Genomic DNA, 17,947 nt, shown 5'->3' with positions numbered 1-17,947 from the left:
CGTTTTCAAGTGTTTCCCCTCCCAGAGGAAGGAGTACAATGTGGATCTGTGATTTATTAAAATGAATGAACTGTAATGGAATTTGAGATGGTGGGATTTATCCATCTCATAACAGTGGTCTGCCTGGAAGAGCAGTGCTCCACAGGTTTCTGCAAAACATGCAAAGAATTCAGTTCGTGCTTTTGAGAGGACAGATCTGACCACTATACAGGTGCCATTTAAAATCGGCTTTTAGTGAAAAAGGACATGCTTGCACTTCATTGGTCATGTGACCAATCACGTGATACCGGTGTAATGATGTCATGCTTGTCATCTGTGTTCCTGTTTTGGACTGTCTGGGTCAAGGGTTTGGGCAAAGCAGCAACAAAATCACTGTAATCTTAAATTTTGGCCAGTGAATGTTAATAGATATTTTACAAATCAGGCAGAGTTGTTGCTGTTACTTAGCACGATCCTGGCCAATATATATATAATATGTATATAATATATATATTGTGGAGAGCGATATAAGCAGGGGACCAAGGACATATAGGGAGGCTCTGTGCGCACCAAAGTTAATCTATTGACGCAGGCTGCAGTGACAGTCGCTAGGCAAAGGATAACATACAGAACAACTTGTTGCATCAGATAAGCCGAAATTGCCAGAAAGTGGAAAAGTACGGACAGCGGCAGGGGCTTCTGGTAGAAGGGGTATAAGACAGCCGAACTCTGTGGGGGATGTATCATGTATGTGTTCATTAAGACAGAATAATAAACAATGACTATTTTAATATCAATATTATTCCTGCTCGATGTAGCTTTCCAGCAGAACAGACTTCCTCAGCCCAATCCTCATTCTTCCTCACTCCTTCCCATGTCTCAAGTCAAGATGCCTGTTCACTTCTACTGCCTAGACACACTTGGTCTGATTAGTTCACTCTATGTTGAGCCCTTGAATATCTGTGTAAGGTGTGGGCAGGCTGGGGGAGGTGGGGGGCTTGAGGACTATGAGAAGCACTGCAGTAGAACCCAAGCCCTCTGTGGCAGCCAGAGCTGGTAAGTTCAGGTCCAGAAAGTAAAAATCCGGACCAGGACTTTGCTTCAACCAACCAGTTGAGTATAGTTAGTGCTCAAATCATTAGTTGAAACAATCTTTTTACTTTCTGGACGTGATCTATCCACCGCTGGCGGCAGCCCACATGCTGTACATCCCTTAGCTCAGGTCCACGTTCTCTCTGGGCTGCCTGAATACACGGAGTTGGTCCACTTCCCCTATTTCAGTCTTGTCCGTATCCTGGCCTGGAGAATAGATCCTGTGCTGTAGTAATGAAGGAAAGGCACAGCGTGCAGGTGGAATCATTCTGAATGTTCTTCATCCTCTAGCTCCTGTGAAGGGGCTGTGGCTTCGACACCCCCCACATGCATTTTTCACGGCCCACTTTTATTCTTATCATTTGCTTTACCTTATGCTTCATCCTTTTATTTTTCTAAGTCATTGCAGAACTGAATGATAACGCCCCCCCCCCCCCCCCCCCGCAGAGACGCACACGCGCTCGATGCATGTCTGTATTCATACGCATGGTTCTGGTTTATTTGAGCATTTTGCCGTTTTTTTTTTTGTTTTCTTTTTTTATTTCTCCTCATACCATGTTTCATTTCCCTCCCTCCTTTTTTGTTGGGTGTGTTGCTCGCCGTCCTTCGCCCCATCCGTCCTGTACAGATCAGGCTGCAGTTGTGGGATACGGCGGGACAGGAACGCTTCCGCAGCCTCATTCCCAGCTACATCCGTGACTCCGCCGCTGCCGTCGTCGTGTACGACATCACAAGTAGGTTCCCCCCCCCCCCATCCTCCCCCCCCTTGCTCCCTCTCATGACTGCCTCTCTCTCCCCCCCCCCCCTTTCCTCTTCTCTGCTTCGCGTACCTGTGGCTCACCTGACCGGCCAGGTGCGGCTGCAGCTGTGGGACACGGCCGGACAGGAACGCTTCCGGAGTCTTATTCCTAGCTACATACGGGATTCCACTGTGGCGGTGGTGGTGTATGACATCACAAGTGAGTGCCAGTGGTGGTCTGTGACATCACAAGTCAGCTGATTTGGTCACCTATGACATCAGTTTGAGTGCTGGTGCTGCCATTGACATCATTTATAAGGGAGTGGCGGGAGATGCGTGTGACATCGCTGGGGAGAGGCAATGTGTCACATCGCTGTGGATACAAAGTGCTGGTGTTTGCCTGTGACAAGGCATGGGAGTTGAAGCAACCTTTGCACTTTATGGTCCCAGAAGTTAAATTTCATTCTGGTTTAGTGTCTTGCGTTACCTCTTATTTAAAAAAATAATAATAATAATAAAAAGGTTGTCTTCAAATGCGCTGCATAGAGCTGCAGGTACCGAAACGCCCCTCAATATTCTGGAGGTCTGTGTTTAACTGGAATATTCCATCTTGTGTCTGTCCCAAAAGAGGGAGAGGGAGCCTGAGATTTCCAATGTCAGTGCTCAGTCCTCCTCAGTGTCAGTATCATATCTTAAAGGAGACTCCGGCCAGAAGATGCAGAAGCCCACACGATTTCCTGATGCTCGCTGCAAGACCGGTTAAAATCTCTTTGTTTGTGTGAAGTGCCCCACCCCCCCAGAGTAGGATACAGCCAGATACTGCTTGTTCTGTAAAGAACTAGTAATGTCTGTTCCTGAGAGTCCCGACCAGTCCATATTTTTGCACCCTGCTACATCAGGCTCATTACTGCTGCCTCATAACGACATTCATGTGTGTGTGTCCACTTGTGTGCTTGTGCAAGGAATCCAACGTTCAGTTGTGTGGTCAGGGTCTCTCACTGAGGGACCACCCCATTGACAGCCCGATGTCTGTGTGCCCCCATCAGATGTCAACTCCTTCCAGCAGACCACGAAATGGATTGACGACGTCCGAACGGAGAGAGGAAGCGATGTCATCATCATGCTAGTGGGAAACAAGACGGACCTCGCAGACAAAAGGTGCGGTCATTCTTTAGGTCGGACTGGGCCGTGAGCCCAGGAGTTAAATGCCTATCAGCTGATAGGTGCATAGAAGAAAAGCTTTGAATTCTGTTTTTCAGGAATGAAGCATTTTGAAAGAGAAAAATCACAGATTAAAGAAAAATAGATGAGATTTAGATTAAATTAACTTTATTCATCCCGGCAGGAAATTCTTGTGCATTACGTGGAGCACAAACGAACATACAGCACTGTGCAGAAGTGTCAGGCAGTCTAAGAAAATTATTAAATGATCTTCATGTTGGTGTAATACCATTGCGTTTTGTGTGCAAGTCTGTCAGCTTTCAATTTCAATACCTCTTCTAAAGTCACCCCAGTATTTGTAGCAACCATCCAATACACCCCCACATCGTATGGCAAATCAATACCTTGCTGACTTTTTAAACTAATTAAATTAATGTGAGCTGATGATGAAATTTAATGAATATACGGAATGGCTGAGGTGCCCCTGAGGAGAGGTTTGGGATCACAGCGGTGTTCATCTAGCCATCCAACAAGGTATCATTTTTTGTAGATGATAAATTCCTGTTACTTTTTATTGTGTTAATCTTAATTTGCACATGTTCTGATGTTAAATTGTGTGTTTTTTTTTCTGAGCAAACACTACTCAGATAAACATTTGCTTTGACTGCCTAAGACTTTTGCACAGTACATTCAATGCAGAATGGGTCAGGTGCAAAGACAGTACATCTTGCAAAGAAGTGAACATAGTGCAATTGAATTTAAAAAGTACACAGTACACAAACGGATCCTGAAAAAAAGAATAATATGGAGTAATGGATCAGTAAGCAATCATCGCTAAAGCAGTAGATCAGCCATTTTTGTTCCGCACTATTTAAAATCATTCATCTTGTGAGTTTTTTTTTTTCTCGCATGACTTTCTGCGTATTTAAAATGCCGGCGTATTTACTGGTAGCCCATGTGTTTTTGCTCACATCCCCGTAGGCAAGTATCAATTGAGGAGGGCGAGAAGAAGGCGAAAGAGCTGAACGTAATGTTTATAGAAACTAGCGCTAAGGCAGGATACAACGTGAAGCAGGTGAGTGTATTTGTGGAAAGAGGCACGCCACCGCAACCCTGCCTGCTGCTGCTGCCACACGCCGACTGCAGGGGGCGCCACTCGCAGAGAGTGGTCTGAAGGTCTGAAGTTTACTGTAGTGTCCACCTCCCAGTTTATAATTTGTTTAACAGTTTTTCAAAATATGACAGTATGGTTGTCTTTAATGGAGCTGTATGGGACAGGAGGTAATTGGTCCTGGGATAGGGGCGGAACCTCAGCTGCAGGCAGGTGGCGGAGCGTGTCCCTGTACTGCTTAGGAATTCACCTTCTGTTATGTTTTTGTTTCCCGTTGCTGGACGTGTGTGCGTGCTTGTATGTGGGCGGATGCGCGCGTGTGTCTGTGTGCATGCGTGTCGGCCCGCCCCATCACAGACATGTCTCCACTGAGGAAGGGGAGCAGAGGGCGCAGGAAATGAACGTTCTGTTTATCGAAACGAGCGCAAAGACAGGCTACGGTGTGAAGCAGGTAGAGAGCAGGCTGGCGCCGGAAGCGGTGCGGGTGGAGTGTCTTACCTTTCCTGCCGTGACGCTGCGTGTGCGTACCTGCGTGAGCTCGATTTTACAATTCGTGCCTCACCATGGATTCCTTTCGTAACTCTGCGCCACCTGGCTGTGGTCCTAAAAGCTGGCCTGGGTGTGGACCTCGTCCTCTGGCTAGACCCCTGTGCCAAGACCTTGATACATGGAGTGGTCTTTGTGCCACGTCACAGCACGACGGTGGTTCAGAGTCTGGATTCAGTACCGTCTCCGAGCCTTGCGCTGAGGTGACCTTCCTGAACTAATTTTCCTGGAAATCTGCACAGCCTTGTTGCTTGGGACTCCCAGGGTGTCATGGAGCAGACTAATTTGGTGTCTGTCTGTTGCTGTGCTGTGCCTCAGTGTCCAGAATCTTGAACATCACCCACACCTATGTCTCCTGTCTTTAACTCGAGTTTGCACATGTGATGTGATTGGAGTTGTGGGTAATTGGGTCTTAAGGGCAGAGGGACTTTCTCAATGCAAACTGAGATGAACCTGGAGACCAATGATCTCAATCTATAACTGAAAAGACCTTTATGTAGGGGGGTTTTAATTTCTTCTAATGGTCTGATTTTTACTCGGGGGGGGGTCAATTTTTCAATTGGCCCTTTGGAAACAAGGTGAACGGAGTTTAAAGAGAATGAGGTGCTTGTCTTGGCTTTTATTTTCATTGAAAAGTACAATGGGGTTTATTTTCACACTCTCATTTTGTATTAAGTACTTTTCAGCTATAAGCCCGGAAGAAAATCAGCAGGATATTTTTATACGATGCCTGAGCCATTAATCTTCTAGACCAGTGTATCCCAAGCCAGTCCTCAGAAACCACCAGGCGGTTCCCATTTTTGCTCCTTCCCTGCTCCCTGCCAGACAGTTCCCATTTTTGCTCCCTCTCAGCTCCCAGGCAGAAACATGGGCTATCTGTGGGTCCCCTAGGACCGGGTTGGGAAACACTGTTCTAGATAAAGACTCAAAGGTCAGACCTAAACCAGCCTCCAGGTTCACCGCAGCATGATTTCTGGTCACTTGCAGTGAGGCATGTGGTTCTTCTCTCTGGCAGCTTAATGTGTATTCAGACTGTGTGGTACCTCGACTGTGAAGGTGTGGGTGGGGCGCAGGCTCGGGTGGGGCGTCGTCCTGCCTCCTTCCACTAGCTGCTGTCTGAAGAAGCAGCCCCCTGAGTTTGTCACTGACTGTTCTTGCCTCCGCCCCCAGCTGTTCCGCCGCGTGGCGGCCGCCTTGCCTGGAATGGAGAGCACACAGGACAAGAGCAGGGAAGACAGTATCCTTTACGGGAAGTTACTGCACTGGCTGCCTTTGAATCTTGTTTTCACTTGATGCCTATAGGAATACTTGGCTTTGTGCCCACTGTTTCATGGATAGGCTCCAGACCCCCACAACTCGGTATAGAAGCGTGTAGAATGTGAAGATGAGTAGAGTATTTGGCAGTTTAAGATTACGCCTGTTGTCAGGCCTGAAGTGACTAGCCGGGAGACTCGGGAGAATTCCATGTGGGCCGCTTAGCTGTCATGCCGGTCAGAAACAAAATTATTTTATGGCTTTGAAATTCTAAAACAACACTTCAGAATATTAAGTAGTGAGTCATCTTACACACACAATAGAGCTGAGTGTGCGCAGTGCGCGGTAGTAGAGCTGCCACCAATAATCGCTTGCTATTGTTAATCACGGGAAGTTTCTCAAACAATGTTAGAAAGGGACCAGGCGAGGCTAAAAAAAAGTCTGACTGCTTGAATGGATCAATATGCTGTTTATTTTCTTCTTGAAATCTCGGTAATAAATTTTCCGGGATAATAAGAATTGAAGCATGGCATCATTTATCAAAGTTCCCCCTGGAACGAAGAGAAAACAGGCTGGCCCTGGGCTGAACATCAGTCCCACTCTGTGGCTGCCTGTTGATACAGATGTTGCACCATTCTTTATAAAGTTTTGGTTTTTTTTTAACCATTTTCTGCTTACCTTATTGCCGAAAAATTGGTGCCATTTAGCCCAAAGCATGCGTTGCTGGCACCATGATATATTGAGTTGGTGGAAATCTAGAGGAGATGAGACCAACCAATCAGTTGTCTTGGTCCCACCTCATCCAGTTGCTTGGAACCACCTCCTCTGCAATGTGATTGGTTATCTGGAGCCAATCATTATTCGTTCTGCCCTCAGAACATCTTTGTGTAAGTATAACTCCCAAGAGCGATACGTACGGCCTCGTTTGATGCGTGTGTGCCTGTCTCCTTGACATCTTGCTTCCAGTGATCGACATAAAGCTGGAGAAGCCGCCAGAGCAGCCTGTCAGTGAATCAGGATGCTCCTGTTAATGCTGAACGACTCTCCCTGCCTCTCCTCCTCCTCTCTCGCTCCCCCTCTTTCATCCAGTGTCTCAGCTTTGTCCCCCGCCCCCAATCAGCTGCAGTATCAGTATCAAGATTGTAACTCCCAGGCAGACTGAAAAAGAACACTACTTGTTCGTCGTTGTCGTTATGCTGACTTACTCAGAACCTTAAGCTTCACGAGCACAAGGTGGACACTAATGGTGTTGTAATATTTTATTATTATTTTTTGAATGCTTGTTGTGGGTTTCACTTATTCTGTTTTTTTCCCATTATTTTTGTGCCGATCCTGCACTTCAGGTTTTGGCAGATCTTTGTCATTACAGCGGCTGTCAGAGTTGGACACAGAATTCTCAGTCTCGCTGCTACGGTAACCTGCGCAAAACGTCCCGCATGACTAAAACTCGTAATTCCGTTAATCTCGGAGCAGATCTGAAATTGCAGGAATGATGTCGCGTTAACTTTGAGGTGGAAATGTTTGAATGACCCAAGTTCCGATATTCTAAGCCAATAATGCTGGGATTTAGAGGTGTGGAATTGTAGCTACCTTTTCTCATGGTGGAAGGTTTTAAGTGTGTAAAAAGATCCAAAAGGGTGAAGCAAGATGTTAAGATTCCTTCAAAATGATAGTGGTTTGGAAAGGAGTTGGAATAAATTGAATTTGGGAAAAAAAAATTGCTCTTTCTAATGAACATGTTCTTATTTTTGTCTCTGTTTTCAGCCTTCATATGTGATATCTTCTGTCTCTAAGGATTGCATCCGAGTAGATCGGTAAATGATTGCAGTAGATTTTAATATGCGTGGGGCTTGTTGAATAAGGGAAGTGTGTTCAGTGAATTGAGCTTTGTAAGAGTTCTGTTATTTTAACATCCATCCATTGGGCTTCCATTATTTTTTTTTGGCTTTATTAAGTTTGGTTTTGCGTTGTAATTCTCAGCACAACTTGTCTTTTTGTTAATGATGTCTATTTAACACAACCCTGAAATCATCTATTTTCTGTAATATTTATTTTTTACCGGATCCTGTGGTGGTCCGCCACTCGTATGAGTAATTTATATTTATCATCTTCTCCATGTCGCCGGTTCCTTTGCCTGAAGCCTCCTATTGGATGTTCAGTCTGACATTGTCCTTTAATTTCCTCTCCCACTGCCCAGCGATGCAGTGTTTCTCTGGAGTGGGTCTGCTCCTGCTTTCGTCTCCTAGGGAGCGATCCTTTCTTTTTTATTTTTTATTTTGATCATTTTTAACAGACTAGTGATGAGTTTCCGCTATGTGCTGCTTTGCACAATAGCTCATATTTTGCACTGCTAGAATCCATTGTGACACGATTGTGTCTTTGTCATCCATAATAAAGATCTGTATTTAGTTACTATGGAAAAAGCTTTTTTTTTTTTTTTCCGGTGGGGATTTGAGGAGGAGATTGGGATTGGAATGCAGAATCGGGATTGAAAAGGACATTGTTACCAGGGTGACTGGGCTTTTTGTTCCAGTCTGCATTAAGGAGGAATAGATGAAGGCATGGTCCTTGGGGAAAATATATATATATAAAACATTCATTACAATACACATACACAAGTGGACCTTAAGAACCATATTTCCCCATATTTGTCAAATATGATAGATTATGAAGAACTGTGGTATTCTACATATACTGCTATGACACCCAGATCTGCAATTGGACCCTTTTCTCATGATACAATCCCCCATTTTAATATGCTAACTTTATGCATGTGTTTTATTTAGCTCTCTATACACATCTATATATATTTATGATTAAGCGTAATCATACAGGTTGTGCCCTGCAATGGTGTTTTTTGCCCTGTGCTGCCTGGGATAAGCCCCAGCCGCCACCCCCTTTGCTGACCAGGATAATCGGTTAGAAGATGGATGGATGTTAACATTCTCTCACAGAAGTGGTAAAGTTCGTGCTGCCTTGGTTGGTTCCGAGCGGAAACTCGCAGTGGTGACGTCGGCGAAAACGCATTTCCGGCACGCGCTCGGACAGGTCCGCTGCCCCCGCGGATGTCTGACGGCTGCGCTCCTCGCGCGCCATCTGCCTCGGCTGCTGAGTCACGCAGGCGTGGTGCGCCGCGAGCCGACGGCACTCTGCTTTGTGTGCGCATCATGCTCCTTCTGTCTTATAAACAAGTATCGCGTTAAAATATACAAAAACGGCTGCATTTGACTGAGTGACACAATGTCTATGCAAGACCAAAATAAGACAGTCGTCACTTAAATCATATTAAACTCATTTGGAATCCAATATAGATTTCCACCAACTAGGTCATCAATATATTGTGGTGCCGGCGAGCCTGGGTCAAGCACACACAACAGCATCATCTTTATTAATTTTGGTTCATTAAAATATATCATGACAACTAGCCATACACAAAAACTGCCTTTGAAATGCGCAGCGGTTTCAAACCATGGATGTCATTAAAACAATTTGAATCAAGTTTAAATAAATACCGTAGAAATATTTAAAGCTTTTGCATGTTCCAGCTGGATAAAAGGAAGAAAAATGAATGAGTACCATATTAGCATATTAAGCTTAAGGAAATTGCTATTCCCAATTATATTCCTAACCTCTGATTTGAATGAATACTTTGCTATTTGTTAACTGAGGGACATAACATAGGCAACAGATTGAAGAAAATGGAGGCTAATGTATATGTCAGTCTGCATTTCAAGCGCAAAATGAAAACCATTACATACAAAACGTACCGGATTAGTTGTTCTTGCCTCGCAGCTCTAGGGATGCTATTTTCATCCAAAAACAGCTGCTCGAAGATCAGTCTCATTATATTTAGGTCTGCGTGGGTGAAGTTGCCAAGATTCAACTGATTAATGACTAGTCACTATGTACGTGGCTGTACTACAGACTAGACCGCGATTAAGCTGTCAGAAGGAGTAAAGACAGCCTAAATCTGATGTGTTTTAAGGGTCTCGTATTGTAAGTGTAATATATAGCCAAATATTTTTAGATGCAATTTCCGGCAAACAGACTACCAAAGTTATAAAGTTACCCATAGTCATGCTGCAAAGTTCTTTTTTTACGATGGTAATAACGCGATTAATACCGCTGTAAACTTAACGGCAAACCAAAGCACGTTATTTGTCTCCACCTAGTGGTGATTATAACAAATTGCCGACCATCAGGAAAACATAGCTCTAAAGGGACTCTGCACTTTCGACTCAGTGTGAAGTGTGACTGTATAAAAGGACATATCTTTTCGACAGTATAACAAAAAGTTGCATACCGAAATATACTTTCATTTTTTTTATTCAGTGTTGCAGAAGTATTTGCATTATGCAACACAAAGTCCAGGTTACAATCAATGGAGGAGATGTGCTTAGTGATCTGATATCTGCATCCAAACATCTATCTTTGATATTGCTAAGGCCTATCCACAAAAGTTTGCTGCCTTATGATCAAATCACTCGATCACTGTGAACCTCAGGCAAAAGACCACATGAATCACATTCAATTTAGTGGATGTTGCACAAGTGTCTCTTCACTAATATTATGTGCTTTACTAGGATTAATTTAATGAGGGATTCTATTAAATTATGTTATGGTTGTACTAGAATACATGTTGACAGGTATGACCTGTATCAATTTTGGCTTAGTGCATAGATTTCATACACAATTATAAAACATCCAAAATTGTATACTGCAAGTGCAGATGTTTTTAGTTAAGAAAATAATAATTCTAGATTCACAAAGATGATTGAAGACTGACACCATAAAAGGGGCAGTATCATCCTGAAATGTCTTGCAGGTAAATGGGGGTGATAAATGCCCCTTGCAAGAGCAGATTGAGAAGTCTTTGTAAAGCACTATAATGTATCACCACGGGTCATACTGAGACCCCTAATCACTGCTGTTTCTCATATATCAACATTCTCCAGTTCAGTGAGGCTGACAGCAGTGGTTCAACCTCCCCTAAGTCCCTCAGCAAAACCAGAAGGGCATCCACAAGAAAGATCGCATTGCTGCCCCTGCAGCCATCCCAGCCAGGAGCCCCAGTGCCACCTGTTCCCCTGTCCCATCTCTGCGCTGCTGATGGACCAGTATGTGGTGAATGCCTATTAAGGACAGGAGGTGAAGAGCAAGAGCAGGGTCAGCATCACTTCACACATGGAGGTTTCCTTTTTACATAATAAATCAATGCTAACAGTAGCAAGAAATCAAGTACCTGATGGGAGTTTTACTTACACAAAAACGTCCTGAGGGCAGAATGAAAAAAATGATTGGTTCAAAGAGATTCCCAATCAGATTGTAGAGGAGGTAGGTCCAAGACATCTGATTGGTTTTTCCCACCTCCTCTACAATCTGATTGGTCATCTATCTGAATCAATCATTTTTCATTCTGCCTTCAGAAAATTTTTGTGTAAGTATAACTCCCGTGAGCAATTTCGTAAGGAAAAAACTACAGTAAAAAGCAACATTTACAGGCTACGTCTAATACACTGTATGGATGGAACAAATGTGTGCTGTGGTGCTACCTCCATTGGCATAATCAGGGTTTATGTAGACGGCGTTGTGACTGTCCACTGAGACATACTGGTATCCATCATCATAGGGGTTGTACATGTATACCTGCAGGACAGAATAAGTATCACTCTGGAAAAATAGCTGCTTCAGATGGTAGCTTCCTATAGAAGAATTACCTCGTTCTGCCTTTGGCATGTTCAGCTTTGGGTTCTTTACATGTAATTGTCCAGTGACCTCAGCAAGCATTCAATGATCCTTGACAACACACACCACATTCGCGACAGCTACGGCACCATCCAGATGTTACATTTAAAGTACCACAAATAGTGTGACTAAGCAGGCAGGAAATGATCATGGAAACAATCAAATTTTTTGTCCAACCTCGGAGCTCAGAAGTGTTGTTCTAGTTAGGCCCCGTTTCCTCCAGAAAGCACACAGCCTTTCACTCGCCACGGATAAACAGAAACTTACTGTATTTCTTTTGGCCTCCATCATTGTCAGCTTCCATGCCCTGCAAGCACCAATCAGAAATGACCTGGAGGGTATTTTCCTAATGGGCGAGGAGGAAGAGCTAAAACGTACATGGGTGACTCACAGTGATTCATCCTCGCTGCTGGCACACATCACAACGGAGGATCTGTCCCTCAGAACCACCACCAGCAAATTCTCCTTTGGATGTCCCTCTGGGGGAATGACACCTAAACATCATGCATACTAGAGCTGAATCAATGCTGCATTTAATCGGGTTGCACTTTATTTGACGGGGCACTAATAATACAGTACTATACTATTACTTATGTATTAATTAACCACAAATTAAATCTTAGTTACGAACTGATCTCATGTGAATTCATCATTAATGAATCATGACACGTTTTACCAGGCAGTTACTATATTTGTTACTATATCTGTTTATTTTGTAAACCTTTGTGAACTACTGAAGGAACAAGTAATGAATAACACAAGTGAAGTCCTGATCTCATGTTCGTTATCATGAATGAATCATGACGCATCTTTTATCTCAAGTAGCAACTATATTTGTTCATAAATTGTACTTCAGTAGTAACTGGATTATTACTAATTGTTTGTGCCCCATCAAGTAGTTACCATTATTTGATATATTGCCCTTCACTTTGTCATGGTTTTTCATGAATATTTTAAATATTTGCATTGATTTCTTAATTTATTGCAGTAGCGTTTAGCATCGGCAGATGGTACAGTGAAATGTTTTAAATCACAAACATTTTTCACATGGCGTGTACCTCTGAAATGTTTAAAGCACAAATCAAATCTTTCATTCTACATGTTTTTTTTTTCTTCCACATTAGCTGTTTTAAAAACAAAATGTGCACTTTATTTATGCACAAAGATGTGCAGAGTCTAAGCAATGGGGAGTTGAAGTTGAATCATGACACTGGTATCGTGATGAGTGTTTTATCGTGAGTTAGTTGGCAAAAACTAGCCCTAGTACATAGTTACACAGAACCTGGCCCTGCAAATAATACATAGCTGGTGTTATACTCGCACCTGGTATCGTGTATCGCAACATATCACACAGAAGTAAGTAGTCCCATTGCAAGACGTCTCATGAGAATCCAGTTGACACATGTTTCCTCCCATACTGTGGTGTGCAGTACTGTCACCCACCCGTACATTCCAGTCCTGCTTTTACATCCACGCACTGCCTTTTCAGGCTGATGTGGCTCTCGGGGTCCCGCCGACTCTCCGTCTTGTAAAACATCAGACTGCCATCGATCCACAGATCACACCAGTTCATCTTCCAGCGTTTGAGGATGGAGCCTGAGGGTCACGGGGTCAAAGTGTGAAACATACTAAAAACATTTAATTCCCAGCTGGGAATGTGGGTTTGAATACAGTGCCGCCATGGGGAGCATTTCTGGGCCGTGCCCCCCCCCTCCAAATGCCACTCCCCAAGGACAATGTCATTTTATTTATTTTATTTCTTAAGGTGTCCACCCTCAAATAAATAAACCCTGGTCTGTCCCAGGGGCTTGGCTATGGATCATCGGCTTATCTAACCCACACTCCCCCCAATCAACAACTTCACCGTTGCGGCCCCCACCTTTTCCAGTGTGTACTCTATCGAACATCTTAGCTGAATAATGTAACAGTTTCACATTGAAAATGACTTAACTACATAGATTAATAGACTGATATAATATCAGTTGTATTAGCATATTCACCCTACTTGTAATTCCCGTTACATCATATTCCAGATTTCCATCTTAGACACCCAGAAAAGTGTTCACATACTCCAGACACCTATGTACATACACAGAATTATATATGCAAGTAACCAGTCACATTTTAAAAGTACGGATGTTACATTGTGGCCTGTACGTGTTCTCCCTGCTGCAAAAAGAACATGTTGCATATTACATGATCCTTGTCTTGTTTTGTTGGCCTAATTGCTACAACATGCCTAGTCATTTATTTCTGTGAGTGTTTCACACTTCTCCGTGTCTGATATATAGTACTTTGTTAATTAGGGCATAAAATTTCTGTTGACAAATTTATTTGCATGTAATGGCTCTCTGAACGTACGGCTTCATCCTCCCCAGACTCACGCTTCTTTCAGCCAAGTAATTGGATTAGAAAGACTTCAAGACAAGTACATGTGTGGGGAGGGGGGGGGGCACTGAGCACCTGCCCCTTTCGCCCCAAAATGATTGAAAATGCACCTCTTTTGAGGTTCTGAATGTCCCCTTTTCAATCACTGACAATCACGCAATATTTACCCCTGGAAAAGTCTCTGTGCGACACTGCTTCACAAATTCAAGCTTCAGAACCTTTGTACCTCTGGCTATCCAGAAAAAAAATCTTTCTGGTTCTTCTTTCAACTACAGAAGCGAAATGAAAATGAGAGAATTACAGGCCTGTTAATTAAGGATTCCTGGCGCACAAAGAAATGCTTCCTTTCCGGCCATCTAATGTTAACAGCAAACAAGTGGCCCATCACTCTGTTTTGGCATCATCTGCTTCCCTTGTGAATTCATCCTAAATTTAGACCATTCCGCTCCTTAGACCCGTCTCGCCTTTCATCTCCATTTCACTGCTGCCACTGCGTCTGATTTGAAGGGAAATCGGACACCATAAAGCAGCCCTGCGCTCCCGTCGACTGGCAATTTATGTCAAGCATGAAGTCCAAGCAGCAATGGAAACCAAATTCTCCAAGAAACGGAGATACATCTGCATCTCACTGTGCAGACACTACCATCAGTCTGAGATGCTTCTGAGGGCTGATTCTTAGTGCTATATTTGTCATTTGAACCCAGCAGATGGGTCAGGTTATTTCAGTTTTTAATCCTGCCCTTAGTTCACAAACACGGCTTGCAGATATCCAAATGCTCCAAAGATTCCTGATGGAAACCTGGGAGAAGAAGGTGAAAGACTCACTTTGCCTCCAGAGCCACCCGGACTTCATCAACGCCATGCCGCTTGTTTGGTTCCAGTCCACGGAATGCAGTGAAGTGCGTTGAGAATGTTGTAGTGCACAGGGAGCTGATGGCTCTGTGGCTTAAGCAATGACACGTGAGAATTACTTTACCTTGAACCCGCCCACTTCTAACCTACCAGAACTGTGACCTGAATCCATTCCTGGCAACAAGAGATAATTCTCTCTTTGCCCAGTCGTTTCACAAGGGTCCAGGTGATGCGTAGCAAAAAGACAGGAGATCTGCAGATGTGTTCCATATTACAGAATGCTCATATTAGTGTCTGTTTATATATAAAAAATGTTGTGTATTATATTACTATATTAAATATATATGTAATAGTATAAAGATTATATATTTCATATAGACCTTATGTATTTTGTTTGATTTTTTTAGATCTTTTAAATTTACATTCTTTATTATATATATATTATGTACAGTAGCAATTCATTTGCATAACTAAACAATCGGAGAAATTATGTTGAAACCATTTGCACAACAGCCATAGATGTACTCTCTACCTCAGCAATCCTGGAGTTTTATTCTGTTATTGTGTATTTTTATATACTTGAGCAACTTGATGCCTAAATTTTGGAATCAATAAAGTTCTATCTATCTATCTATCTATCTATCTATCTATCTATCTATCTATCTATCTATCTATCTATCTATCTATCTATCTATCTATTTGCTATAAATATTTTGTAGTAGTCAAGACAACAGTTTCCACGTTAATTAAGTATAAGAGCTCACAAAAAATGGTTTTGGCTTGAACAATGAATGCATTCACAACCAATATTAGTCCAACTGATCAACGGAACAATTGCCCAAAGGAAAACAACAGTTTTTTCTCCTTTTCGATTCCCTAATTGCAAACTGCCAGACCCTGACAAGCGGCCCAACAGTTTGAGCGACACCTCGCCGGATTATCCCTGTTAAACATCGCACAATGCATATTTCTGTGTTATCCTTCAAGGGTTTTATTAGCGTTTGGATGAGTAATTCAGTGCATTTTGAAAACAGAAACGCATACGGTAAAATAACAAACAAAAAAAATGAAAACGTATCGTGGTAAGGATGATTAATTCCACTGGGGTCGAAAATCTGCAAACAAACACATGACCAGGAAGTCCAATCGTCTCTTTACGATTTGTGGACAGAATCCGCACAGATTTTATTCTTATAATATGAAATTCAAATATTTGCGTGTATGTATAACGCCGTGTAATGTCATGGTTATTTATATCCGATGGTAATATATGCAGGCTTACATATTATTGAAGATAAACATCCTACTTTGCTGCTTCTACTATCCTGTACCATAACAGTTATTGTTGCACGTATCAGTGAAGAAATTTCGATGGTAATTCCATGACCTTCAGTAGTCCTTTTTTTGTTATAAACACATTTTATTCACTAGGTGGAGCCATTAGCTACATTTTAAATACGTCTTCCTTTGATACATTTTAACCACTGGGGTGCGCCATTGTTCAATAGCAGTAGCAAACTGCGCTATTGTAGCAGACTGGAACAGTACCAACCCATAGCAAAGGAATGTAGAATAATTCGAATCGGACTAACAAATGCTGAGGAACTGTTAAGAGGGATCTAAAAATAAATCCATAATTTTGTGGGGAGGTAATCTGCAGGATCGATGAGTTTCGATATTTTTACCATTCAATTGCATCGTTAGTGATGTGACAAAAGATTACATTTATGGGTTTTGTAGTTTTAAGGTACGTTGCTTAAGTGAAATATGAAACATATAACATAGTCTGTATCCAAAATGAGAAAAGTGAACAAAAATAACTAATTAATATTATGGTAAACAGTCGAATTGCCATTTTCATTAAATTGAGTGTAAGGTTGAATCTCTAATTTAAAGTAGAAATTTGGCTAAAATAAAACGGAAAGAACGAGCCGGAGAAAACTGTCTAGTGTCACTTTTCAGTTTGCGCTACGTCCACTGCCCGCATACTTCCCCTTAAAATAGAAACATTAAAAACAAAGATATCTCAAAAATATCTATTAATTAATGTCTAATGATGGTCTGTCACGCGAATTGACTAATCAGATACAACCAGCAACGCATGAACAACAGACAAGTTCTCAATCAAATCGAAATGCAGGACAAGGAAGGCTACGATTCTATGTTTTCATATTGCTTTTGTGGCAGCATTGACTTGATGTAACGGAGCAGCTTTCTGCCCGCCTAAAAAAGGGCATGTGTCTGTTGCCTGGGACAAGCCACGCCTTTCCTCTGGTTGTTCGAGATAACAGGCTTTCATTCCTGCCACAGACATTGCTGGGACTAAACAATCGGAGATATTATGTTGAAACTCGAATTCCATTTACTTGGCGTCGGGTTCAAGTCAAAGGATCACAGGCTGCTGTTCTTCAGTGAATTACTTGACATAATTGTTCACTGATTTTATATGGTGCACGGTGTTTTGCTGTGGTGTAACAGTCGACGCAATGTCTGTTTTAACCCCCTGAACGATTTTACACTTTAGGTAAAGCACCATGTGTTATAATAATCCACCCATAACTGCTTATTCAGGTGAACCTAATATCTGTTCCGGGGCACAAGGCAAGAGACACATTGGATGGAATGTAAATCCACCACTAGGCAGTAACGTTAATCTAAATTTATCAAAATGCCGTTATGTCGTAGACTTAATTAAACTTCCACATCACAGCGCAACATAGGTCTTAAATCCAAATATCTCACACACACTACGAACATATGTATATGTGTGCGTGTATGCCTTTGTTTGTTTATGTATTTATAAATGTATGTGTTCTCGCTCTTATTTGTATGTCTACATGTTTGCTTATTAATAGCACATTTCCTTATTCTATCTCTCTTCTACCTCTCTTTATTATATTTCATTGTTGTGTATTTTTCTATCCTGACAGTATGTTTAATTTGATACTCGTTCCACAGCCATATATATATATACATAAATTGCTTTCGTTCCGTGGAATCCAAGTCGATTCAGACCCGACAGAGGAAACGCGAAAGCTGTGAGCAGAGACAGCGGCTGTACGCGCTCTGCGGCCGCTGTG

The 17,947-nt window shown here is 42.5% G+C and overlaps 3 protein-coding genes across 10 annotated transcripts in view; 1 reads left to right on the top strand and 2 right to left on the bottom strand.

Annotated features, from left to right (window-relative positions):
• The window catches only part of rab6a (RAB6A, member RAS oncogene family), an 18,441-nt gene extending 10,136 nt beyond the window's left edge, over positions 1-8,305 (top strand). Inside the window, exons 4-8 of one of the 5 annotated variants that reach the window (XM_048983299.1) lie at positions 1,925-2,030; positions 2,857-2,968; positions 4,440-4,533; positions 5,799-5,865; positions 6,849-8,305. In XM_048983299.1, the coding sequence (XP_048839256.1) occupies positions 1,925-2,030; positions 2,857-2,968; positions 4,440-4,533; positions 5,799-5,865; positions 6,849-6,913 (444 nt within the window). In that variant the 3' untranslated portion in view covers positions 6,914-8,305. Of the gene's footprint in view, positions 1-1,699; positions 1,806-1,924; positions 2,031-2,856; positions 2,969-3,952; positions 4,534-5,798; positions 5,866-6,848 lie in introns of those variants that run through there. The other 4 variants (XM_048983296.1, XM_048983298.1, XM_048983295.1 and 1 more) reach the window with 4 other exon arrangements.
• mrpl48 (mitochondrial ribosomal protein L48) overlaps positions 1-17,947 on the bottom strand; it is a 127,234-nt gene that overhangs the window by 16,283 nt on the left and 93,004 nt on the right. The gene's annotated exons all lie outside the window — the stretch shown is intronic.
• Positions 5,167-14,961, bottom strand: plekhb1 (pleckstrin homology domain containing B1). 4 transcript variants are annotated; one of them, XR_007383405.1, is made up of 7 exons: positions 14,841-14,961; positions 13,071-13,223; positions 12,019-12,121; positions 11,895-11,934; positions 11,435-11,528; positions 9,650-11,014; positions 5,167-9,062 (listed from the first exon to the last, which is right to left on the bottom strand). XR_007383405.1 is itself a non-coding variant. In XM_048983300.1 (6 exons), exons 1-6 carry the CDS (start codon positions 14,875-14,877, stop codon positions 10,881-10,883), a joined length of 561 nt encoding a protein of 186 aa, XP_048839257.1. In that variant the 5' UTR covers positions 14,878-14,961; the 3' UTR covers positions 5,167-10,880. The 4 variants fall into 4 exon arrangements, 2 of the variants coding, with proteins under 2 accessions (XP_048839257.1, XP_048839258.1); XR_007383404.1 differs by having other exon boundaries at positions 5,167-9,058; XM_048983300.1 differs by having other exon boundaries at positions 5,167-11,014.

The sequence above is a fragment of the Brienomyrus brachyistius genome, chromosome 18 (assembly GCF_023856365.1).
Source record: "Brienomyrus brachyistius isolate T26 chromosome 18, BBRACH_0.4, whole genome shotgun sequence".
Lineage (NCBI taxonomy): Eukaryota > Metazoa > Chordata > Actinopteri > Osteoglossiformes > Mormyridae > Brienomyrus > Brienomyrus brachyistius.
This window is presented reverse-complemented; position numbering and strand designations above follow the sequence as displayed.